This window comes from Electrona antarctica (genome assembly GCF_951216825.1).
Source record: "Electrona antarctica genome assembly, chromosome: 15".
In the NCBI taxonomy this organism is placed as follows: domain Eukaryota; kingdom Metazoa; phylum Chordata; class Actinopteri; order Myctophiformes; family Myctophidae; genus Electrona; species Electrona antarctica.
In genome coordinates, this window is record NC_136796.1 from 925895 (window position 1) to 951380 (window position 25486).

The following is a 25486-nucleotide window of genomic DNA, read 5'->3' on the forward strand; positions in this document are numbered from 1 at the left end:
ACCACCGGAGCGGTGGTCACCTCACCACCACCGGAGCGGTGGTCACCTCACCACCACCGGAGCGGTGGTCACCTCACCACCACCGGAGCGGTGGTCACCTCACCACCGGAGCGGTGGTCACCTCACCAACGGAGCGGTGGTCACCTCACCACCGGAAATAAAGACTATGGATGAGCCTTTAGTGTTTGTCAAGGTGGGTCATGGATGATGTCATCAAGGTGGGTCATGGATGATGTCATCAACTAGTCTTTTTGTTTTTTTGTTTGTAGAGAGAAAAGGATAAACGGCAGCAGTGAAGGAATGAATGACAGCTCCTTTTGATGGGAATTTACATTGAATCACTTGTCTGTGTGTGTGTGTGTGTGTGTGTGTGTGTGTGTGTGTGTGTGTGTGTGTGTGTGTGTGTGTGTGTGTGTGTGTGTGGTGTGCCTAGAACGAGAGAGAGCGCTCATTGTTCAGTGGGCGATCAATTCATACACACTTGTAAAAAAAAAAGACCAAACTGTGGAAGTTTGTGTGTGTGTGTGTGTGTGTGTGTGTGTGTGTGCGTACGTGCACACAGGATGCGCCTGGAGCTGCTCCTTCCCACCTTCCTGTTAATTACAGAGGGAGAGAGAGAGAGAGAGAGAGAGAGAGAGAGAGAGAGAGAGAGGGGGGGGGGGCATCCTTCATCTCTCAGCGCACGGCTGATGGCTCACCATGCTTCTGGTTTGTCGACGAGAGAGAGAGAGAGAGAGAGAGAGAGAGAGAGAGAGAGAGAGAGAGAGAGAGAGAGAGAGAGAGAGAGAGAGAGAGAGAGAGACAGACAGAGACAGAGAGACGGACAGAGACAGACAGAGAGACAGAGAGAGACCACATACCTTCCAACAACAACAAGAAAATACAATCAAATAATGCCATGGCGATTTGCATATCGTTGCTGTCGGGAGGAAACCACCCATCTCCATTTTTGAGGTTTTAGATTATTTTTGCATACATCAGTTCAAGTAATTGACAATATGTAAAGTCACATCAATATTTTTATATATTATTTCTTCATTTCCTGAAAAATTAACATTTTGGAGTTGTCCCGACAGCAGAGATATCAAAAAGCCAAAGAAGAAGGAACCTCACAAATGTACACAAATGTACATCAACCCATTTGGTGTTTCTAGCATTATGTTATACTTCAGCTATTGAAAAATAGCAGATCTACAAGCTCATAGCGCGGCACCGAGTGCCGTGACAAGTACTGTGCCGAATTCAAATGGCTACTACTTTGCATAACAACAGCTTTAACTGTTTATACCCGAGCGTACGTAGCCTATGGTAAGCATGCACACTTACAGCAGTAGGTTACTGCTGCTGTTATCTTCCGTTAATACCTTGCGCTGTCACATCTACTCTCTCTTTTGAATCGTTAATATTCTAAACGAGATGCTTGGTTAAGGCAGGAATGAGGACAGAACATTGCCGTTCTGATCAAAACCATGGAGAGCGCTGTAGATTTACAGAGAACAGACAGTTTAGTTGGGCCGTAAACACTAAACAAGGAAGTGAACGGCAGTGCGCGAAACATGTCTAGGATCGCTGAAGGCGGCATGGATTGCGGCGACCCCGTTTTATATCATTACAAAAGGACCTAAAGACGACTAAACACGTCCAAGGCACCCGCAGTTGTATTAGATTAGACGTATACACGTCCTTGGCACAATAGGTGTTAAAACTCTTTGACTGCCGCCTAGTGGTCATTGGTGGTAGTTATCTTCTGCCGACGGAAATTACTGGATTACTACTCAATTACATCCCGTCTCGCGGCCTCGCAGACTGAGAGAAGAAACGGCTAATGTTAGCATTAGCTCACGATGTTTATCTTTTGCCAGAAACGGTAATATGTCGATCGCGCTGAGGTGAAAATTCACAAATCAGATCTGAACATCGGATGTTTGTTCAAAACCACGGACAGCGCTCGTAATTTATCCGAATGCTCGCATCATGGACCTTTAAACATAACGCTACAGAAAAATCAATTCAATTTGCATTGATTATCCTTACTTTATCGTACGATTCAATCATTTGACACGCACGCTATTGTTGTTATTCGGTGTAAGCACACACACTGCGAGCAACAATGGAGGCTCTGGAAATAGAAACACTGTATGAAGTCGAGAATACGGTCGATTTCATCGAATGCGAGGTGAGCAAACTGTATGCTAAATAGGGATGTCCCGATACTTTTTCCGTTCCCGATCCGATCCCTATCCCAGTTTCTGTGGAAGCCGATACAGACACCAGTGTTGTGATTTCGTGTTGTGTTTATAGCTATCTAGCTGGATATCTGGTGTTGTGTTTATAGCCATCTAGCTGGATATCTGGTGTTGTGTTTATAGCTATCTAGCTGGATATCTGGTGTTGTGTTTATAGCTATCTAGCTGGATATCTGGTGTTGTGTTTATAGCCATCTAGCAGGATATCTGGTGTTGTGTTTATAGCTATCTAGCTGGATATCTGGTGTTGTGTTTATAGCCATCTAGCTGGATATCTGGTGTTGTGTTTATAGCCATCTAGCTGGATATCTGGTGTTGTGTTTATAGCTATCTAGCTGGATATCTGGTGTTGTGTTTATAGCTATCTAGCTGGATATCTGGTGTTGTGTTTATAGCTATCTAGCTATATATCTGGTGTTGTGTTTATAGCTATCTAGCTGGATATCTGGTGTTGTGTTTATAGCCATCTAGCTGGATATCTGGTGTTGTGTTTATAGCCATCTAGCTGGATATCTGGTGTTGTGTTTATAGCCATCTAGCTGGATATCTGGTGTTGTGTTTATAGCTATCTAGCTGGATATCTGGTGTTGTGTTTATAGCTATCTAGCTGGATATCTGGTGTTGTGTTTATAGCAGACTCCTCACTCAAACGTACACTTGCAGTTTGGGCAACTCAAAATCAAACTCCATATGCCCCAACATTTTATTTACTGCCATAGTGTCAACCCCTTACCCCTGTGTTGGATCGGTGGTTAGACTGGCATATTCACCGATACCCGATATGACAAATAATGGCCGATACCGATACTTTTCCGATACCGATAAAGTATCGGGACATCTCTAATGCTAAACTAAACAAATCATGCAGCTTTCAAATAACATCCACGGAAATATATAATTCATTCATTACATGTAAAAAGATAACACATGTATGTACAGTATGACATTTGAAGAACTAATGGAAAAATGACATTCCCAAGAAGACATTGTTTTCTTTCATGTAATGTCAAGTGCAAGCTTAGGCCTAGTTCACATGACACCATTTTACAATGGTGTAAAGTAACTAAGTACATTTACTTAAGTACAATTTTGAGGCATTTGTACTTTACTTGAGTAATTCCAATTTCCAATACTTTAACTTCTACTCCACTACAGCGGGGCAGAGGAATGTGCCAAAAAGTGCCAAGCCGACCTAAACTGACTCCGCCAGATTGCGGCAGTATTGAGTTCACAAGTTCCCTCCTCCTAACTCAATCTGGTCTCTCTCCAGCAGAGACGATGAACCGAACCAGCGGCAGAAATGAAATGGACCCTAACAGGTCCATTTGGTTCAGAGTTTAAAAAAAACATTGATTTTACAATATAAATTGGGGTCCCAGAGATAGAAATGCCATTAAATTGAGGTCCGTAGAATAATCCATGTCAAACTGGGGGTCCTTGAACTGCAATACATCATCAGTATCGCCTTGATCCCGCCTCTAGCGGCCACTGATTTGTTTGAAATCCACTGGTTCGGAGTAAATTGTCTGTGCCCGAGCGAGACCAGATGGAGGTAGGAGCAGGGACTCACTACTGCCACCATGTGGCGGAGACAGGTTAAAACCGACCCTCATAATAACACATTTCTCCGCGGCTCCTCACGCCCATGTGTGCGTCCTCACAAACGGCGAAAGTAGCCGATCTGCATGAGATAACGCAGCGCTCTCGTTGGGAGGGGGGGGGGGGGGGGGGGGTGAGGCTGCACAAATATATGCGAGTATGGCCACAATACTGCTCCACTACATCTCACAATTATTGTAATTTTTCCTCCACTACAATTATTTGAAAACTTTAGTTACTAGTTACTTTATAGATTTCTATTGTTTTATAAAACATACATGAGACACTTCAGGTCTATATAGGTCTACATTTAGACCCTTTGAAAATAGCCGATCTACAAGCTCACAATGCACAGGCATAACGTGACGTGACATTAATTAGGCTCCATTAATACTTTGTACTTTTTTGTTTTTATCTAAGTTTGTATTTGTTTTCACATGTTTTATGACGATACAGTGCAACAGTTCAAAGTAAATCCATGACATACTTTGTTGCACGGGCGGTACAAAAACGAATGCGAAACATTAAACTTGAAATGTGAGCTTGTAGATCTGCTATGCTCAAGGCTTTTTGCCTTATTGATAGATTACAGTAATTTGAAAGTAAAGGGGGAGAGATATGGGGGGAAGGCACGCAGCAAAGGACGTCTGGATCGGGACTCGAACCCGCGACACGCTGTCAGGGTGTATTACCAGCCTAGGTGTCTGGACCGCTCGGCCGGCCCAGGCATACTTTTACTTTTTGTACTTTAACAAATTCCCTCCCTACTTTTTCCCACCACTGACCATTTTATTCAGCATCGGCATAGTTTTTCCTTGAGTGGTACAGCGTGAAACACTTCCCCGTGTGTAAGGGGATACAACAGGTTTTGCATATGTACCTCGTCTCGCCTCGCTTGGACTTCCTGGCACAAACCCTGCACTGCTTAGTTGGAGTCTGCTTTTTGGGGGAGGGAGGGATCGAAACGAGTTCGTGGGCTGCAAAGTTGCCATCCAGCCTGCACTGAGGGTCCGTGCGTGGTGCCCTCGGTCTGGGTGCAGGTGGAAGGTCATATAGCGGGCCCGACAGGTTTGCCCATTGATGTATGACACTTAACAGGAATGAGAGTTGGCATTTACACTTGCCCCGTGGGTTTTTAGCTTTGTAAAGAATAAAAGCATTGTACAAACAGATTTCAAACATGTAGGCTACAAATTTCTTTGACCACTTGGCTGTCTTCCGGACAAACGGGTAGTACACAATGTTTTGGTCCATTCTATCGACGCCGTTCATTGACTTGTTGTATTCTACAACGCAAACAGGCTTCTGTTTTGGCACTTTTTCCGGCTGGCCTCTCTGCCATACCAGAACTTCTTGCATCTCGTCCTGGTGGAACGTTGAAACCATTTTCACTACGCCATGGTCCCGCCAGGCCAAGACCATCACCCTGTCATTGTGACGCATGATTGTTTGCCCATTTTTAAGGTCAGATTTTTTAACTTGTTTAAGGGCTCCTGGTTCACCTCGATTTCTTCTTAGTGTACCACAGACATGGGTTTTCAGATCAAGTAGATTACTACACAGTGCTACAGAATTGTAAAAGTTATCCATGAACAATCTATAGCCATAACCTACTAGGCGATCAAGAAGAAAGAGAATTGTTTCACCCAGGGGAGTAGCATCTCCACAGTAGGGCTTCATGTTAAAACAATACCCTGTCTCAGAATCACACAAAATATAGGATTTTATGCCAAATCTGATAGGTTTTTGGGGATTGTACACTTTGAAACTTAAACGCCCACGCCACAGAAGTGTACCTTCATCAATGCAAATGTTAGTGTTTGGTTGAAACATTTCACGGAATCTGCAGAGTAAGTAATCTAAAACCGGGCGGATCTTGTACAGCCTGTCAGTACCATTGTCTAATGTGCTATCACTGAACTGGAGAAATTTCCATATAATTTGAAACCTATTGCGAGTCATGGTCTTGCCGAAGTAGGGGCTAGCTAATGATTCATCTGTAGACCAGTACATATCTATTGAAGGCTTATGAATGATACCAGTGAGAAAAAGGAGCCCTAGGAAGAGTTTTAGTTCATGAACCGTGACAGGTTTCCATGAGTGACATCTTGAATGTGGTACTCGGCCGAATGTTACCGTTTTTGTGATCCTCTTTGCATAGTTGTTAGTCTGATCAACTATGTGCTGGAGCAGCTCATCGGTCAGGAATAGCTCAAGAAAGTCAACTGGTGCGTCTGAATCAAGAGCAGCAGCATCGTTGATAAGTCCAGGCTTTGCAGTGAAAGGAATGTCCTCTGGCTGCCAGTTGGTTTTAGACCACTCAGGATCTGCAGCTGGACCACTTCCGCCAGGCTTGTCACCACATTCGCGCTCTGCAGCTGTGCTATGTTCACCTACACCAACGTCGTCCGCTTCGCTTCGTTGCTCTGTTGGACCTGAAAATGATAGAAATACATTACCATAAAATACATTACCATAAAATACATTCTTTTTTTGTGTTGGGGTTTTAGCTTTGTAAATGATACAAGCATTGAACAAAGAGATCTCCTGGACTTTGTTCTTACCTGTATTTTCACTGCCAACAGATGGTAATCTAGACGTTGGCCGTGGCTCCTCTGTGTCTGAAATCACAGAAAGGTTATATGTTGGATGTGTTTATTGATTGTCTGATTCATGATGCATATTGTGTTTTTCTTTGTTTTAGTTCTACGTTGATTCATTAATAAAGCAACTTAAATTCGTCAGTCAGTCTTCAACCTTATTGGCCAGCTGGGTTCGCTACAGGCATGCATTTCCAACTTGCATCGTTCCAAGTAGGCCAGTGCCCAACGGGCACCGCTGTAGAGGCCCCACGGGCACCGCTCTAGTACAGTATAAATACATTACATGTACACGCTACATTAATTTAATTTCATCTCAAACATGATAAAAAAACGGGGCCACGGTGGCACAGACGGTAGTGCTGTTGCCTCACAGCTATAAGGTCCTGGGTTCGATTCCCGCTGGGGACCCTGGGGGCGTGTTCTGTCCTCCACGTCATCAGTGCCCATACCCGAGGTGGGGTTGGCGAAAGGGCCTTTCTGTGTGGAGTTTGCATTTTCTCCCTGTGTCCCCTGGGGTAGGTACCCTCACAAACAAATGGCCTCCCTCTGGCCAGCCGGGGCGGCTGAAGGAGGGGAAAGGAACTGGTCGGAATAATGTGTTCCTTCCACTCGCTACGTCCGGCCGGGGAAACTCCCCCCTGTCAGGTGAAAAGAAGCAGCTTGGAGGTCTTCTCACCACTGGCATCAGAAGAACATCTGCTCATTGGACGCGACTCCCTCATCGGTGTCCATTCTTCCACGTCCGTGTCGGAGGAATCCGAAAGAGTGTGTCCACCCCTTCCCATGGCTTGACCACATAAAATGAGCACACACACACACACACACACACACACACACACACACACACACACACACACACACACACACACACACACACACACACACACACACACACACACACACACACACACACACACACACACACACACACACACACACACACACACAAGTTACCATGCATCTACTGTCATAAATACATTAGGCTACATCACAAATACAATACGTAAAAAATACATAAATCTCATTTCATCTCAACACGATCAAAATTAACTCTTCTACTACTTACTAGCGGTATCTAGGAATGGAGTACATCTGCTCGGTGCCCTCGGCGCCCTCATCGGTTTCCATTCTTCATCCGACTCTGCCTCTGTGTCGTAGTGTAATCTGAAGGCGTCCGATGCTGCGTGACTGCTTTCGGTGGCTAGACGACATGAGACGTCAGACTCGCTATGCAGGTTTGAGAAAACGAGCGCGCACCGTTGAGGTTGACCCGAAGAAGGAGGGCAGCTTCTATGATCCCGCGCATCCTGCCCTTGCTCGTCACTGTCCCGCTGCTGCTGTCTGCGAGCTTCCTGCGGTTGCCTGCGTTGGTTGTCAACGCGCCTGTCTTGTGGTTCTTCTTTGAAGTCATGCTGGGCTGGTGCAGGTGTCCGTTGGCCTTGATGAGGACCTTCGGTGAGGTTTCTGTCATGCTGGGCTGGTGCAGGCGTCCGTTGGCCTTGATGAGGACCTTCGGTGAGGTTTCTGTCACGCTGGGCTGGTGCAGGCATCTGTTGGCCTTGATGAGGACCTTTGGTGAGGTTTCTGTCTCGCTGGGCTGGTGCAGGCGTCCGTTGGCCTTCTTGAGGACCTGCTGTGACGTTTAAGTCTCGCTGGCCTTGTTGTTCGTTGCTCATACAAGGGAAATCAGTCGACGTGCCTGCACGGCCTGGGCTCTGTAGCTACGAGAATCGATGACGATACATGAATATAATAATAATAAAACTTGTGCTTTGAACAGTCAAACATCAACAGAATACATCAATGATGCAAAAACAAACAGTAGAAAATGCAAAATAACAAACACTGATATGAATCAAGGAGATGCAAAGGCTATTCTATAAAAATGGGTCTTCAGGAGGGTTTTAAAATGTGTTAGAGACTGAGGCCGCAGTTCCTCTGGTAGGCTATTCCAGAGCATTGGGGCCTTAACCACAAAAACCTGTTCCCCTTTAGTGATCAATTTGGCCTTATGGGTCACCTTCATTTAATATTGGGCGTTTAATATTCATATTCGTTTAATATTCATATTCATTTAATATTCATGAAATCCCCCCCCCCCCCCCCTCTTTTAACCCATTCATGACGGGAAACCCTTTTGGGGTTTTAATGTTTGTCGAGAGCCTAATTATAAAACCAGGCTGAAGTTCAGAGGGAACCGGGCTTTTGCAGTGGCAGCTCCCAAGCTCTGGAACGAGCTGCCTCGACACGCCCCCACCCTTCAGGTGTTTAAATGACGCCTCAAGACTTATTTTTATTCTTTGGCTTTTCCAAGCACAGTACGAGTTGTTTTCTGACGTTTAATGCGACACTGTGTATGTTGTTTGTTTTTAAATTAAGTTGTGGTTTTTATTATTGTTTTACTGTAAAGCACTTTGGTGCAACGTTGTTGTTATTTAAAGGTGATATAGACAAGTTTTCAGCCAAAATTTAAAATATATATAAATGTATTTTTTGGGCCTTTTTTCCCTATATTATGATGCTGAGGTGTTCTCCTGCAACATCACACTCTCCCTTTGGCCCCCTCTGGCTGAAGGGACTGTTTATATCCACTAGAGTTTACTAGTCGGGACGTCGGGGGGGATTTAAACGCGATTTCATTGCAATGTATAATATTATCCCCATATCTTAGTTTCATCAACATTGTTGAAATCTCCTGGTTACATCAATATCGTTCATGTGGAGTGGGTTGTACTGTATTGTGCTTATTTGTTGAAATGGTGGAAGTGGAAGTGAGTAATAGTATCATGTCACCAGTCACCGCCGCGGCGACTGCCTGCCTGCCCCGCCGGCTTGAAGCATGCATTCAACCTGTGCTCGCATTCAACGGTGACAGCCGTCGCGGATAATCATTTCCGATTTTTCTTCATTGCAATGAATAACCATGGACAGTTCACATGAACGCTGTAGTGGCTGGGGCATTTGAGGGGCAATATATGTTGTATATGCACGATTACAAATAAAAGATAATTGAATTGAGAGCTAGTGAGTCTCCTCCTCCGCTACTTCCTCATCCGAGACTACCACGGGACTCGTCGTGTCAGTCGTGTGATATTGCGATTATGCTACAGTTACCCTTAAAAAAAACATGTCAACTCAATGTCATTGTTGCAACTAAGATAGATAGAAATTCATAATTTCTTAATGTCATATTTAGCCATACGAGTGCAATATCCATAGCGTCCCTTCCAGCAGCAACAACAATCCCATAGCCTGAAGTGACCTGGCTCGGCCAATATAATGACAGGGGGGGGGGGGGGTGGAGCTATTTGAATTATGTGTACAAACACTGGAAAATTGTCTATATCAGCTTTAAATGTGCTATATAAATAAAGGTGGTATAGTATGGTGGTATACATTTCCCGTCCCAGCAAAAGTCTATGGAATTTAATGTTTGTTTAATGTAAACTGTGATGTAATTTGTGCTAGACAAGTATATGGACTTTGATATTTGTTTAGGATAAGTACAACGTAAGACGTCATCTGGCTGATATAAATGGTAAATGGTAAATGGTGCATTTATATAGCGCCTTTATCCAAGGCGCTTTACATAGATGTGCATTACATTCACCCATTCACACACACATTCATACACCGATTGCGGCGGAAGCCATGCAAGGTACCAACCAGCACATCGGGAGCAATTTGGGGTTCAGTGTCTTGCCCAAGGACACTTCGACATGTAGACAGGAGGAGCCGGGATTCGAACCGCCGACCCATGGATCATTGGACGACCTGCTCTACCTCTTGAGCCACAGTATAAATCATCATGCCCTCGCTGCGCCCCTCTCATCACACGTGTGTGATTTATTTTATTTTCATAAAGTTTTTCATAAAACTTCGGTCAGGATTTAGAAGCATTTTTTGATGGGCCTCAGGATCTGAATGGGTTAACCCATTACAATCGGGAAAGCATCCGTTTCATTTTATACTTGGCAGATATACAAGCTGTGTGTGTGTGGCACGAAGCTATGAGCTTGAATGTAGATCTGCTAGAATCTTTTCAAATATTTTTGAGGGGCGCTCATCATCATCCTTCGAGTGCCCTCGAGATCTGCGTATGGCTGTGCTCTAGTCTAGGTTGTCTATTTCTATGTTGTTGTGTTTGACAGTGTTTCCCAAAAAAGGACATAGTGTCTGATTGGCTGCCATGCAGCCAATTAGGCCGCACACAGATGTCTGTGTGTGGCCTAGAGGGGTGTGTTCAAGCTACGTGCAACACAACATTTCTTTGGGAAACCCAGCCATTGGCTTGTGATTGGCTGATCACCCCATAGCGATGATTTGATTGGCTGAGCACGGAATGTAGCATGTAGCATGTATGATGATGTTACAGAGAACTCAACTCTATGCTTCTGGGGGTCACTGGAACACAATATTTTGATATGGGGGTCGGCGGGCCAAATACATTTACTTTACACGAAACAGTTTAAGAACCACCGATTTATATTAGCAACAGATTTAAATATTTAAATATATATTAGTAACGGATTTAATTTAATTGTTATAATTTAGCCATTGAAAAATAGCAGATCTACAAGCTCGTAGCGCGTCACTCGGTGGCGCGATATGAGCTTGTACATCTGCTATTTTTGAAAAATCATGAAAATATTTATTTCAGAAAACTGGAGGATTTAGAAAGATTTTTTTTTAATTTTTGAGGTCAGGCCTAAATGGGTTAATAGGTTATGGACATGCATGCTGTACCTTCTCCATCGTCTTCTCCAGCCTTTTCTTGGCTTGGAAGTCTTTAAGAAGGTTGCAAAGTGTGTTCTTCAGGAAGTCCGCATCGTCCACACCCTCAATCTCCAAGCTAGAAATGGTTTTCTAGTAGACGACATGGAAAAAAAGTGAAAATATTAGTGGAATCACTTCCAAGTTGGCACAGGTCAGTGAGAACCAATATGATCCACTGGCTGTTTTTCGCCGGCAAATTTGAATCCCCCCCTCCCTCCTAACCACGCGAGGGGGAAAGCCTGGTCTGTGTTACAAAATTGCTGTGTGATCCGGTCAAGAGCGGATGATATCGTTGCGTCATGTTGTAGTCATTGTTTTGTAGTCATCAGGATGATATCGTTGCGTCATGTTGTAGTCATTGTTTTGTAGTCATCAGGATGATATCGTTGCGTCATGTTGTAGTCATTGTTTTGTAGTCATCAGGATGATATCGTTGCGTCATGTTGTAGTCATTGTTTTATAGTCATCAGGCCGGAACTCTCAATCTGGAACTTCCTCTCCCTCAAACCAATTTTTCCCAATAAAAGCGTGATTCATTTTCTCGTAGCCTGCAGCTTTTATTGGGAAAAATCAGTTTGAGGGAAAGGAAGTTCCAGATTGATGGTTCCGGCCTGATGACTACAAAACAATGACTACAACAATGACTACCAAACAATGACTACAACATGACATAACGATATCATCCTGATATAGAGCGTCGCAGTCCCGCCCCCTCGAGAGACCCGGAAAATAAATCCCCGTTCATTTTCCTCATAGACTTTTCAGAAAGTATTTATTTAAAGACGTTTACGCCGCGGACAAAGCCAACTCTTGTCGTGACAAATCATGACAACAAACACAATTTTTCGGGCTGAACAAATAATTAGAAAGAAGAAGAAAACGGCAGGTTACAACACTTTTTTTGTTGTTTTTCTTCTTTGTAATTATTTGTTTGGTCCAAAATATTGTGTTTGTTGTCATGATTTGTCACGACAAGAGTTGGCTTCGTACGACGCTTAAAAGGTCTTTAAATAAATACGTTTTGAAATATCTATGGGAAAAATGCATTGGGAACCATTTCCTGGGCCTGGCGTCGTCATGAAAGGGGGCGGGACTGCGACACTCTTTTATATGTCGATATTCCAAAGTGCCGACCACAACAACAGACCGGACGGGGCAGCCGCGCGCTGCTAGGCAGCTCTCCCATTGTAAACAATGGGGACTCAATTTCCCATAACCCTTTGCACGCCAGAGCGACAGACCTTTTTGCGATGCCGTCATCAAAACGCGTCTCATATCCCATTCTGTCTGGTGGATTGCACGTATGACTTAAAACTGATTAAAAACGTGGCTTACACATTGAAAACAGAACTCGGGCAACTCGCGAATCACAGGGAACTTTCTACAATGAATTAACTCGAGCAACTCGTGAATAGAAGTCAAAGTGTTAAGCACAGTAGACACATACATAAGTCAATGTACTTCCGCCACTGCTTACCAGTAGATCAGAGACGTTGCCAGACTCTGGAGTTTTCTCAGAGTCAGGGTTCTCTCTTGGGTGACTTTCTGTGTTGTACTGGACCTAAAAAAAAAAGAACAGGAGGTCATTACAGTAATATGAAAAGATGAGAGTCCACACACAGGATTGCTCCAATGGTGTTCTTTTATTGAAATCAGGTGAAGGCCGCCTGCGGTCGAAACGTTGTGTATTAACTATGGTGTTTCAATAAAAGAACACCATTGGAGCAATCCTGTGTGCGGACTCTCTTCTTTTCATTGTACTTGCCTTGGTCGGGCACCAGCCAGGAACTGGATGTGCGCAAGCCACCTGCCTTTTAAACCCATTAAACCCAGTAATATGCCATGCTTCCAACACTTCCGTGCCCAGACTGCCCCCGGCTCTTCCCCTCACACCTTGGACTCCACAGTCACCAGCAGGCACACAGACGGAGAGTCCAGCTAGGTCAGCTAGTCCAGAAGGAGAAGAAGTGTGAATGGCTGAGGAGAACGGATCCTCGTTTTACCAGGCTGCCATGATGATGACATCAATTAAGACATCATTATACGGATTAGATAAAACTGGCAAACCATTAAGAAAATGCTGGCCAGATAGAATTTCTCATGAAGAGAAGACTTCCTGTGTTCTCCCCGTGTCCCCTAGGGTAGGTACCCTCACAAAAACATGCAGTAATCCTGGTCTCTAAACAAACTGCCTCCCCCTGGCCAGCCGGGGCGCCTGATGGAGGGGAAAGGAACTGGTTGGAATAACGTGTTCCTTCCACGCGCTACGTCCAACCAGGGAAACTCCCCCCTGTCAGGTGTAAAGGAGCAACTTGGACACTCAGGCATGAAGGAAGCATGAGTTCAAGTCCGTTGCTCTCCCCATGTCCCCCATATATGGGGACTAGGTTGGCGGAGGGTGTGTAGAGAGCCCAGGATCACATTAGATAATTGGCACAGGGGTGAAAAAATTGGTTAAAAAAATCGAGGGATACAAATTTAAGAAAAAAAAAAGAAGAGAAGACTTAAAAGCTCTTGAACCAGCAAGTGACAGTGTGCGGGACCTCCCTCCTTCTCCTACGGGTCAGATATGATTTCTCAATTGTTTTACGATAGACGTGTTGGGCACACCAGCTCAGTGGCCTTGTTGTTAGTGTCCGCCCAGAGGCTGGAAGGTTGATGTTTGATTGATTGATTGATTGATTGGAAATTGTATTCACAGATTGTAGAATGGGTACAGTTTCAAACGAAAGTACAGGTCAATACAAAAACTGCTACGAGTTTAAAATCAGAAAAACCAATAAGACTTGTTTACATCAGGGTCCTCCATTTTCAATTAATCATTTATGTATTTAAACATTTATAGAGCTACAGATATACACTTCTATGACAATTTTAAATCATCATATAAGGAGTCTAGGGATTTACATTTCTTAATGACTGTTGGTAGGGTGTTCCACATGTTAGTGGCATAGATAGCAGCAAAATTAATTTCATCCCTTGTTTGAGCCGAATCTGGGTTTGATCCCCAGCCCGGGTCATATCAAAGTCTCAGTGCCTCCCTGCTTGGCATTCAGCAGGTTGGATTGGGGGTAAGTCCCTGCGACATACTATCGTCATGTCCAGGGGGTGTACTTGTACATCATGTCCAGTCTTGTACATCAAGCTGCCTCACACTACAGAAACAGGAGATAGGCTCCTGCCCTATGGGCCTCATGGCTCCTGGGCCTCATGGCTCCTGCCCTATGGGCCTCATGGCTCCTGGGCCTCATGGCTCCTGGGCCTCATGGCTCCTGGGCCTCATGGCTCCTGCCCTATGGGCCTCATGGCTCCTGCCCTATGGGCCCATGGTTCCTGCCCTATGGGCCTCCTACCTCCTGCCCTATGGGCCTCATGGCTCCTGCCCTATGGGCCTCATGGTTCCTGCCCTATGGGCCTCATGGCTCAGCAAGGCTTACTTACCGGTTCGTTCATGCACCTCTGAGGTCCATGGATGTCTTGTGTCGTTGGTCCTAGACCTGGTCCCTGGTGATCACCTGCTGGCCCCTCTTGTCTTTAAGAAGGAATACAAAATAATAATAATATAGCTGCAAGCAGCGATAAGGCGGGACCAAGAAAGAAGACAATACGCAATAAGAACAATATGCACAAATAAGACTGACGAGCTGAGTTGTCAGTACCCGGATTTGAACACACAACCTTGTGGTCCGAAGGCAAGAGCTCTACTGACTGAGCTACACAGAGACAATCAGTCACTACATTTTAAACAGTAACATCATTGAGTGTTTTGGTAACAAGTATGTGTGTCCTCATTTTGGGCATGTCATTATCCATTTCTACAGTGTGTTTGATGTTCATGTTTTCATGTACAAACTTCTCTTCGACCGGGATTTCAGATAATGGTCCATACTGTAGATTGTGTGTAGGACGTTTCACGCAAATTGCTCAAAAGTCCAGGCAGAAAATCAGGTATAAGCATTTTTATGCTCAAAATGGCGGAATATCTGAGGGCGGAGCTTACTTGTCAAAGTGACAGATGTGTTCCCCATGAGTCAAGGAACATGTGGAATTTTGGCCAAACAAAGCATGAGTTATGATTGTTCAAAGTGTCATTGCCAACAGTCAAACGGTTCATAAGCTATGCACGTTCAAAGTTTTCAATTCAGTGCCAATTGGAGTAAGACTGCTTTCAGTGCTATTTGGCATGACCCTCTACGATACTGTAAAGTGACATAAGCATATGATGCTGCATGTATGTATTATAAGCAGAAGAATTTTCACAAACCAGCAATTTTCAAAAGATTAGTTTTTGTGCATTTTGATCAAAGATCCTGGGAGGAGTTTAACTGTTTTTCATATAATTCAAAATGGCGGGTGATCTAAAGGTCAGAGGTCAAAAGTCAGAACACGAACGTTGTTCGGCATGAGGAGACACATAAGTGTATCAAAGTGTCATTGCCAACGGTCAAACGGTTCATGAGCTATGCACGTTCAAAGTTTGCATTTTCGATTCAGTGCTATAGCGCCACCCTTTGGCTGCGTTTCATAAAACAATATCGTCCGAGTCGGGTGGCAACTGTTACTTTTCAGGATTCAAATTCAAAAACAGCAAAAGTAGCAGATCTACAAGCTCAACATGTGTCGCTACGCACCACGTTTCGAGCTTGCAGATCTGTTACATGTGATGCTTTTTGTGTGATGCTGTAGTGTGATCAAGTATGGCGTTAATTTATGAGACTGAGGTTTCAGCCCAACCGGCAATCGCAACAACATAAACATTTTCCTGTGTAAGATAGAAGTCAGCCTGGTGTACAGAAGACCCTGCTGTCATAGTAATAGAAACAACAACACACCACCAAGTCAATACAGACTTACATCCTCTTGGCTCTCTCCGTCTCCTCTTCAGCGGCGTCTGAAAAGCTCTTCTTCCTTCTTTTCCCTTCATTCATCTGATGATCCTCAGACGGCCATTGCAGACTACCTCTGAGCGGCTCTGGGACGTCCGACGTTGCTCTGGCACCGTCGGGGAGTCTGTTGGCCATAGGAGGAGCTCTCCCGCTGAAGCTAGGCTCACCTGCTGCTGCTGGCCCCTCTTGCCATCGTCCCATTTCCGTAGGCTCGGCAAGCCTCTGCCTGTTGGCCACGTCTTGGCCCCTCGGATCCTGCCTACCCGCTCCACTAGCGTCGCCAGGTCTGCTGGGTTCCCCGTCTAGAGGCCGCCCCCGCTGTGGGTGAGCGCCAGGGTAGAGCGGTCGATAGGGATTGTCCTCGGAGTAATAAGCCCCGTCTTGACCCTCGCCTCCAGGGTAGGGTCTTTGGTGGGGCTCTGATCTGGGGTTCGAGTAGGGGTCGACGGGATACCGTCTTTGCCCGAGGTGAGTGTCGATGTCAAAGGGAACCCTTCCATGGGAGAAATCTACGGAAGAACCTCCTGGCTGGTAAGCGCGACTGTGAGGGTCACCTTCTGCGTATGTTGCCCCTTGCGGGTTGTGACCTGGATAGGCTCTTTTGCGAGACCCCGCGGCTTCGGCAGAAGGAGGAACGCGGCCGTGCTCGGCTCCCGTAAACGCCACGAGGTGGTTTTCGCTTCCTGCCGAGGGCTTCCTGTAAAGAGGAGCGTCATTGTGGTAGGTTGGTCCGTGAGTCATCTCCTCCCTAAAATCACGCCTGGTACCACCGTCGGACTCCTGGTGGAAGTTTCTTCTGGACATGTCCTCAGAGTCCATTCCATATTCCCTGTGATAATCGTCACGTCTGTGCAGATGATGCCCCTCGCCTGGATAGGCAGTAGCACCTCTCTCTGCGTCTGCCGACATGTAGCGGTCATTTGTGTGATAGGGCGGCATGTTTGGGTCAGGGCGCCCTGAGTGGTGGTGGGGGTACTGCCCTGGATAATCTGTAAAGTCTTGTGACTGAGAGGACACGCCGGAATCCTGAGATGACGACACGCCGCTAGAATAATCCTGGCCTAGATTGTTCAGGGAAAAATTAAAATTAAAAATGAGTTACACATTCACACATTTTCAAAAAACTGTTAGGATTTAGAAGCCTTTTTTTAATCGAACTCAGTCCAAAATGGGTTGTCTGTTGTTTGTCTGAGATTATTTGTAAACTTGTTGAAATAATATAATACAATCCTTACCTTGAAAAACCAATTGATCCTTTAGTTTCTGCCAGGAATAAAAAGAAAAGGGAGAGCATGAAAGTCAAGTCAGTCAGCAGAACTGAACAGCATTATCTGGTAATCTGTCCACATGGTCAAAATGGACAGTTTCACCACTGCTACTAACAGAGACATGGTTATGTCATAATGGGAACACCGAACACACATCCCATCGTTACAGATAACAGTTAACACAAAGACCACCATTGCCATTAATCTACGTGAATTAAAGGCAATGAATCGATGTTACGCTTAACGCCATTGGCGTAGCTCCGCGGCAATTGGGCTTTTATAGTGCTTTTGATTGATCAAGTCATAATGCTACTCGCGTTAGCGTCAGGTTGCTAGCTGGTGCTGTCAATAACACAGGATCGCACGATCATGATCATCGTGCCCATAAACACCCATTCTATCCCCGTTTCTTTCAATCGCCTGTATCTCCTATTCCTTCTTGTCCCAGATGGCATTTTTGGTCAAAACAAGGTTTATTCCACGGCCCAGACTCTGTGTTACATTCCATTAGACTCCATTAGACCGGACGGGAAACAAGGAAGAGATCTTGCATCGTCACACACCCTATCATACGTTCAGCACTTCCGGTCTGGAAATTTGGCTCTTCAAAATAAGAGCTGAACAGGGAGAAATGCTGGCGTGAATTATATCACAATTTATCAATAAATGCTAGCGGTTTAAGTGTTTTAACCAAGTCCACAGCTCATCTGAGGTGTCGTAGAGGCGAAAGACAAGAGTTAAATCAACACGAATTGATTTGACCAGCATTGGTAATCTACTGTATTTCCCATGTTAGGCCTTAGCAGTGTATTGACTATAGAGCGTCGCAGTCCCGCCTCCTACCCGGGACCAGGAAATGAAATCCAATGAATTATTCTCATAGACATTTCGTAAAGTATTTATTTAAAGACGGTTACGCCGCGGACAAAGCCAACTCGAGTCGTGACAACTCATGACAACACAAACAATATTTTGGACCAAACAAATAATTAGAAAGAAGAAAAACAACAAAAAAAGTGTTGTAACCTGCCGTTTTTTTCTTCTTTCTAATTATTTGTTTGGTCCAAAATATTGTTTGTGTTGTCATGAGTTGTCACGACTCGAGTTGGCTTTGTCCGCGGCGTAACCGTCTTTAAATAAATACTTTACGAAATGTCTATGAGAATAATGCATTGGATTTCATTTCCTGGTCCCGGGTAGGAGGCGGGACTGCGACGCTCTATATGCAGACCGCGGCCGTCTTGCCATTGGAGTTTGGAAGCCCTCGTTTTCAGTAAAGCAACATCCTTCTGCTTCCTGCATTATGTGCAAATTCCAAACAGGTGGTAAGCAGGGCTGTTGAGTGATATCCAACAAGCACTGCCAAGCTCAAACACTTAGAAACAAACACTTTGCGAGGATAATTCAAGCTTTTCGTACAGCTGCGTTGTTGGTGAGTTTAATGTTTTTTAATATAATCAGATAGGACTTTTCAGTTTGGATGTATTGGCTGTCAATGGCAAATTAACTTAATGGCAAGATGGCTGCGGTCTGCATATGGTAAAGTCTACTACTACTAGCCCCTCCTATGCCCAGCTTTGTGTGTACCAAATGTGCGATGATTTGATTGGCTGAGCACGGAATGTGATGATGTATGACAATAATAGCGCCCCTGACTTCACACAAGTGTGATTTTCTTCCTATTAACACTTAGCCCGCTAGCATTTATTGAAAAATTAGGATCGAATTCACAGCAGCATTAGTAGTAATGCTAGTATTATCGTAGTATTATCCTAGTAAGTTTAACGGGTCTCGTTCAACTGTTTTTTACAAGATGGGTCTATACCAGGGCACTGGAGGCCTCCACAGCGTCGGCTCTGTGCCATCAAACATTGTTTTGACCAAAATGCCATCTGGGACAAGGAATAGGAGATACAGGCGATTGAAAGAAACAGATAGAATGGATTATTATGGCGAGGATGATCTAAGATGGGCGATCCATTGTCATGAGGGTTAGGTAGCTACCCGATGCTAAGGCAAGTAGCATTATGGCTTGATCGATCGAAAGCGCTATAAAAGCGTGATTGCCATTGATCAACGGCAATGGCGGTAAGCGTAGTATAAAATAATAGGCTTCAATTGACCTAGATCTACGGCAATGGCGCGGAAACGGTTAAGCTGCGTTCAGACTTGGATGGTTAGAGTGGCGCGATTACATACAAAGTCAATGCAAAGACGATAGTTGCGTGAACGGGAGCGGCGCGACACAAACGGAATGAACAGAGGCGAATATGTATATTCAAGTCTGAACGCACCTTAATATAGGGGAAAAAAATCACACCTGTGTGAACTGAGTGGTGTAAGGTCTTAGCCTGTCTGACGTAATGAAATCATGTCTGACGTAATGAAATCACACCCGGGTGAACAGGGTGAACATAGCAACCATGCTCATTTTTTGAGCACTAACAAAGCCAGTTGTAAGAGTGGTTTACACCACTCAAAAATAGTTCCGTACCTGCAAGTGTCCAGGAGTGGTCAGGTGCATTTGGTATGATGAATAACCCCTTATGGTTTCATTGCAGACCTGGAGAGGGAAGAGATTAGAACAAAATAAAGAGGTGGTTTCATATCCGATTCAAATCTGATTTCAGGAAATCTGTCTCAGTCTGAATGCAACAACCTGACTCATTTAAACAAATCAGATTCCAAACTGGATGTGGCACAGATCTGATACAGGCTGGATTTGTCTGCCAGATTTGTGACAGATTTGTGACAGATCCAATCGGGACTGCAGTGTGAACGGTCGGGGCCAAAAGATCAGATTTGAGAAATAAATCAGATTCGAATCAGATCTGACTGCAGTCTAAATGGGCCCAGTAGAGGTGCGATGCGTTGTGAGCTTGTAGATCTGCTATTTTCATCCATCCATCCCTCCATCCATCCATCCATCCATCCATCCATCCCTCCATCCATCCATCCATCCATCCATCCCTCCATCCATCCATCCATCCATCCCTCCATCCATCCATCCATCTTCAATTGCTTATCCATAGTCGGGTCACGGGGGCAACAGCTCCACCAGAGAGCTCCAGACATTCCTCGCCATAGCAACATAACGACGAAAAATAATGATATAGATCTAGGTTAAAGTGGTCAGCGTAAACTGATTTTGATGCTATAATTACATTTTATTTTTATTTATTTTCCCCCCCAAGGATTTGTACACTCTCAGAGTTAAATTAACATTGATTTTTCAATATAAATTAGGGGTCCCAGAGATATAAATGCCATTAAATGGGGGTTCTTAGACTAATGCATGCAATTAAACCGGTTGAGAATCACTGCTAGAGCTGCAAAAGAATCTTCTCTTATGGGGGTCCCTGGCATATCTTTTCAAATGGGGGTCCGTGGGGCTAATTCGTGTCAATATGGGGGTCCTTGGCACGGAAACGTTTGGGAACCACTGGACTAGACTGCTTAGAGCAAAGGTTCCCAAACGTTTTAACGCATGGACCAAAACAGACATTAGATGTTCGCCCGGAACCCAAACAAGTGAAAATAACCGATCTACAAGCTCACAACGTGTCGCTTCACACCCCGTTTGTGTGCTTGTAGATCAGCTATTTTCACTACTTCTTAGATATTTGATCTAATTTATGGCATTTCTCCAATTACTTCATGAAACTCATCATCAATTTTCGACCGCGGTCGAGATCATGGATTCCACAATGCTACGCCAGACTTCCCGGTCCTTCATTGCCACCCCCAGTTCCTGCCTACTGAAGCATGTGTCCCTAGCGATGACATCAGGGAACGACAGTTTTCTACCTCTGGTCTGCTTTGAGGCAGGACTCCAGAGAAGAAGGGAAGATATAACGTCATTGTCAGCTCTGTAGCAGTGGCCGGCAAACTGCGCTCTTCTGGATCGGACCAGTGAAGAAACACGGGGAAGGTTGCCGTATATTAGATGAAACGACTGGGAAAAAAAATCGGGAATTTGGGAATGTTTTTTATTTTTAATGATAATTATAAGCTAGATGTAGTAAACCAAAAATAAGGGGACCCATAATAATGTGTCCACGACCCACAAATGGGTCCCGGTCCAGTGTTTGAGAACCACTGGCTAATAAAGAGAAGCCGTTCTCAGTCTCACTCAGACAGACAGTGGAGTGGTCGGCAGGTCTGTCTATGGTGTGGACTGTGGACCCCCAGGCTACAGGGTGGGCAGGGTCTGTCTATGGTACTGTGGACCCCCAGGCTACAGGGCGGGCAGGGTCTGTCTATGGTACTGTGGACCCCCAGGCTACAGGGTGGGCAGGGTCTGTCTATGGTACTGTGGACCCCCAGGCTACAGGGCGGGCAGGGTCTGTCTATGGTACTGTGGACCCCCAGGCTACAGGGTGGGCAGGTCTGTCTATGGTGTGGACTGTGGACCCCCAGGCTACAGGGCGGGCAGGGTCTGTCTATGGTACTGTGGACCCCCAGGCTACAGGGTGGGCAGGTCTGTCTATGGTGTGGACTGTGGACCCCCAGGCTACAGGGTGGGCAGGTCTGTCTATGGTGTGGACTGTGGACCCCCAGGCTACAGGGCGGGCAGGTCTGTCTATGGTGTGGACTGTGGACCCCCAGGCTACAGGGTGGGCAGGTCTGTCTATGGTGTGGACTGTGGACCCCCAGGCTACAGGGTGGGCAGGTCTGTCTATGGTGTGGACTGTGGACCCCCAGGCTACAGGGTGGGCAGGTCTGTCTATGGTGTGGACTGTGGACCCCCAGGCTACAGGGCGGGCAGGTCTGTCTATGGTGTGGACTGTGGACCCCCAGGCTACAGGGCGGGCAGGGTCTGTCTATGGTGTGGACTGTGGACCCCCAGGCTACAGGGCGGGCAGGTCTGTCTATGGTGTGGACTGTGGACCCCCAGGCTACAGGGTGGGCAGGTCTGTCTATGGTGTGGACTGTGGACCCCCAGGCTACAGGGTGGGCAGGTCTGTCTATGGTGTGGACTGTGGACCCCCAGGCTACAGGGTGGGCAGGGTCTGTCTATGGCAGGGGTGTCAAACTCATTTTGGGGCAAGGGCCACATGGCGCGAAAGGTGACTTGATGAGGGCCGCGGCCAGTTTCAGCTCACGTGCGTTGACTTACACAGTTGTCACTTTGCTTTGTTTTGTTTGCTTTGTTTTCTAGACTGTTTATTGACATAAATTGACTTTATTTGTATTACAGTTGTAGGCTACAATAATGGCAAATTGACATGTAGCCATCATGAAATCTGACACTTTGCATCTCTTTGCTTTGACTATCGTGTGTAAGTAGACTATATTCCTCACTTGGTAAGGGAAATTAAACTCTACTGAGCTGTAACAACTATGCTTAGCCTCTCCATGTCCTGCTGTATCAGAGAACTCATTGAATAGACGAGCCCATCAGTGACAACATTCCGCACCTGGGCAGAGACAAAGCCGTCTACAGCAGGGCCATTAGCAGGGCAGGTGGGGAAGGGGGAGTAGCAGCGTTGTTTCCTTTTTGAAAATCATCTCGAGGGCCGCATTGGACCTCTCCCCGGGCCGCATGTGGCCCACGGATCATCAGTTTGACACCCCTGGTCTATGGTGTGGACTGTGGACCCCCAGGCTACACTCAGACAAACAGTGGAGTGGGCAGGCAGGGTCTGTCTATGGTACTGTGGACCCCCAGGCTACACTCAGACAAACAGTGGAGTGGGCAGGCAGGGTCTGTCTATGGTACTGTGGACCCCCAGGCTACACCAGGCAGGGTCTGTCTATGGTACTGTGGACCCCCAGGCTACACTCAGACAAACAGTGGAGTGGGCAGGCAGGGTCTGTCTATGGTACTGTGGACCCCCAGGCTACACTCAGACAAACAGTGGAGTGGGCAGGCAGGGTCTGTCTATGGTACTGTGGACCCCCAGGCTACACTCAGACAAACAGTGGAGTGGGCAGGCAGGGTCTGTCTATGGTACTGTGGACCCCCAGGCTACACTCAGACAAACAGTGGAGTGGGCAGGCAGGGTCTGTCTATGGTACTGTGGACCCCCAGGCTACACTCAGACAAACAGTGGAGTGGGCAGGCAGGGTCTGTCTATGGTACTGTGGACCCCCAGGCTACACTCAGACAAACAGTGGAGTGGGCAGGCAGGGTCTGTCTATGGTACTGTGGACCCCCAGGCTACACTCAGACAAACAGTGGAGTGGGCAGGCAGGGTCTGTCTATGGTACTGTGGACCCCCAGGCTACACTCAGACAAACAGTGGAGTGGGCAGGCAGGGTCTGTCTATGGTACTGTGGACCCCCAGGCTACACTCAGACAAACAGTGGAGTGGGCAGGCAGGGTCTGTCTATGGTACTGTGGACCCCCAGGCTACACTCAGACAAACAGTGGAGTGGGCAGGCAGGGTCTGTCTATGGTACTGTGGACCCCCAGGCTACACTCAGACAAACAGTGGAGTGGGCAGGCAGGGTCTGTCTATGGTACTGTGGACCCCCAGGCTACAGGGCGGGCAGGGTCTGTCTATGGTACTGTGGACCCCCAGGCTACACCAGGCAGGGTCTGTCTATGGTACTGTGGACCCCCAGGCTACAAATGTTTAACAGAAGTTCAAGCAGAGAACTTAGGCCAGTGGTTCCCAAAGTGGGTCCTTGAGGGAGTTCCAGGGGGTCCCCAGCTAAAAGATAGTTACTGTAGGAACCACATGGACCCTTATGGGTCTGTAACTCTGAGAGTGCGCAAATGGAACCAATGCCATTAAATGGGGGTCCGTAGCCTAATGCATGTCAAACTGGGGGTCCTTGAAATTAAACATGGTTGAGAATCACTGCTAGAGCCGTAAAGATCTTCTCTTATGGGGGGTCCCTGGCATCTCTTCAAATGGGGGGTCCGCGGGCTAATTAGTGTCAATTTGGGGGTCCTTGACATGAAAAGGTTTGGGAAACACTGGCTTAGGCAATGTATACTGTTTCCACGAGGTGCTTTGTACTCAATTCATAAAAAAAATATTGCTCGCTGCTAAAATTATGATGCCAATTCCAGTTCCCTGACAGACACCTATAACAATACAAGTGAAGTGACAACAACAACAACAACAACATTCCTGCCTGCAGGCTCAAGTCAATTATTAATAACCTGTTGACCAAAGTCCAGCAGCACCTGTAGAACTACAACATGCACAACAAGACACAACTAACCAGGGCTATGCAATAGAAAATATAGCAACACCGTTGTTGCACAAAAAGGAAGAATTCATTCTCTTTTTTGTGCAACAACCAGAAAAAGAAATGTAGGCCACGATACAACACTTATTTAATTATTTATTTGAGCGGAAAAATGAAGGCGAGCAACGATGGAGGCATATATAAAAAGGTTTTCTTCCCGAAAAAAAATAAAAAATTAAAAAGGCATCACTCCTCATGCTGCAATAATAAGCTCCTCTGCTCCAGGCAGCATTTGCATGCAGGGAGAACAACACACAGTAGTATAGGCCTATAGTATACAATTAATACACACGTCTTTATTTGAACCTGCATGGTGGCCAACATTTCCATCATGGATGTTATTTGAAGAACTGCATGTGTGTGTCTGCACTCTGCAGGACTGCAGCCTACAGTCGCTTGTGTTTTTTCTGCTCACCTCGCATTGGATGAAATCGACCGTACTAGTGTCCACTTCATACGGTCTTCCTCCACCCAGAGCCTCCATTGTTGTTGATGTTGTTGTGTGATTGTTGTTGTTTACAATGTAAATATTAAAGATCCAACCCGCCGTAGCTTATTGTTTATCTCACTTTAAAACACAATGAACCCGAGCCTCCAATCCGGTGTTGCCAGATTGTGTGAGAGACAGTCGAGAAACAAGCAACCAGGTCTATGAAAACAAGACCAAAAGAAGCGAAGCATTTGATTGATTGATTGATTGATTGATTAATTGATTGATTGATTGATTGATTGATTGATTGATTGATTGATTGATTGATTGATTGATTGATTGAAGTATGTATTAACAGTTTGCAGAATTACAGTACATTTCAAGCACAACTCAATAGAAAAACAGTTAACTGTGGACGACACCATAAAGCATTACACTTGTAATGGAGTTAAGGGATTCACATTTTTGCCCT

The 25486-nt window shown here is 45.7% G+C and overlaps 1 protein-coding gene across 2 annotated transcripts; it reads right to left on the reverse strand.

Moving 5' to 3' along the window:
• Window positions 1-3277: 3277 nt before the first annotated feature.
• Window positions 3278-25127, reverse strand: LOC306938793 (uncharacterized protein). Of its 2 annotated transcripts, none has more exons than XM_079523111.1 (11): window positions 25000-25127; window positions 19873-19941; window positions 17346-17373; window positions 16079-17171; window positions 14666-14756; window positions 12702-12785; window positions 11195-11314; window positions 7515-8163; window positions 7125-7235; window positions 6410-6466; window positions 3278-6280 (listed from the first exon to the last, which is right to left on the reverse strand). In XM_079523111.1, exons 1-11 carry the CDS (start codon window positions 25066-25068, stop codon window positions 4635-4637), a joined length of 4017 nt encoding a protein of 1338 aa, XP_079379237.1. In that variant the 5' UTR covers window positions 25069-25127; the 3' UTR covers window positions 3278-4634. The 2 variants fall into 2 exon arrangements, with proteins under 2 accessions (XP_079379237.1, XP_079379236.1); XM_079523110.1 differs by having other exon boundaries at window positions 7515-8169.
• Between the last annotated feature and the right edge of the window lie 359 nt (window positions 25128-25486).

Excerpts from the sequence above, each read along its gene's own strand:
- LOC306938793 (XM_079523110.1), bottom strand. The coding sequence starts at position 25,068 with ATGGAGGCTCTGGGTGGAGGAAGACCGTATGAAGTGGACACTAGTACG. Across the intron at positions 7,236-7,514 it reads TCCATTCCTAGATACCGCTA|CCATGGGAAGGGGTGGACAC; the intron begins GTAAGTAGTAGA and ends TATGTGGTCAAG. Across the intron at positions 6,467-7,124 it reads ATGTTCTTCTGATGCCAGTG|ACACAGAGGAGCCACGGCCA; the intron begins GTGAGAAGACCT and ends CTGTGATTTCAG.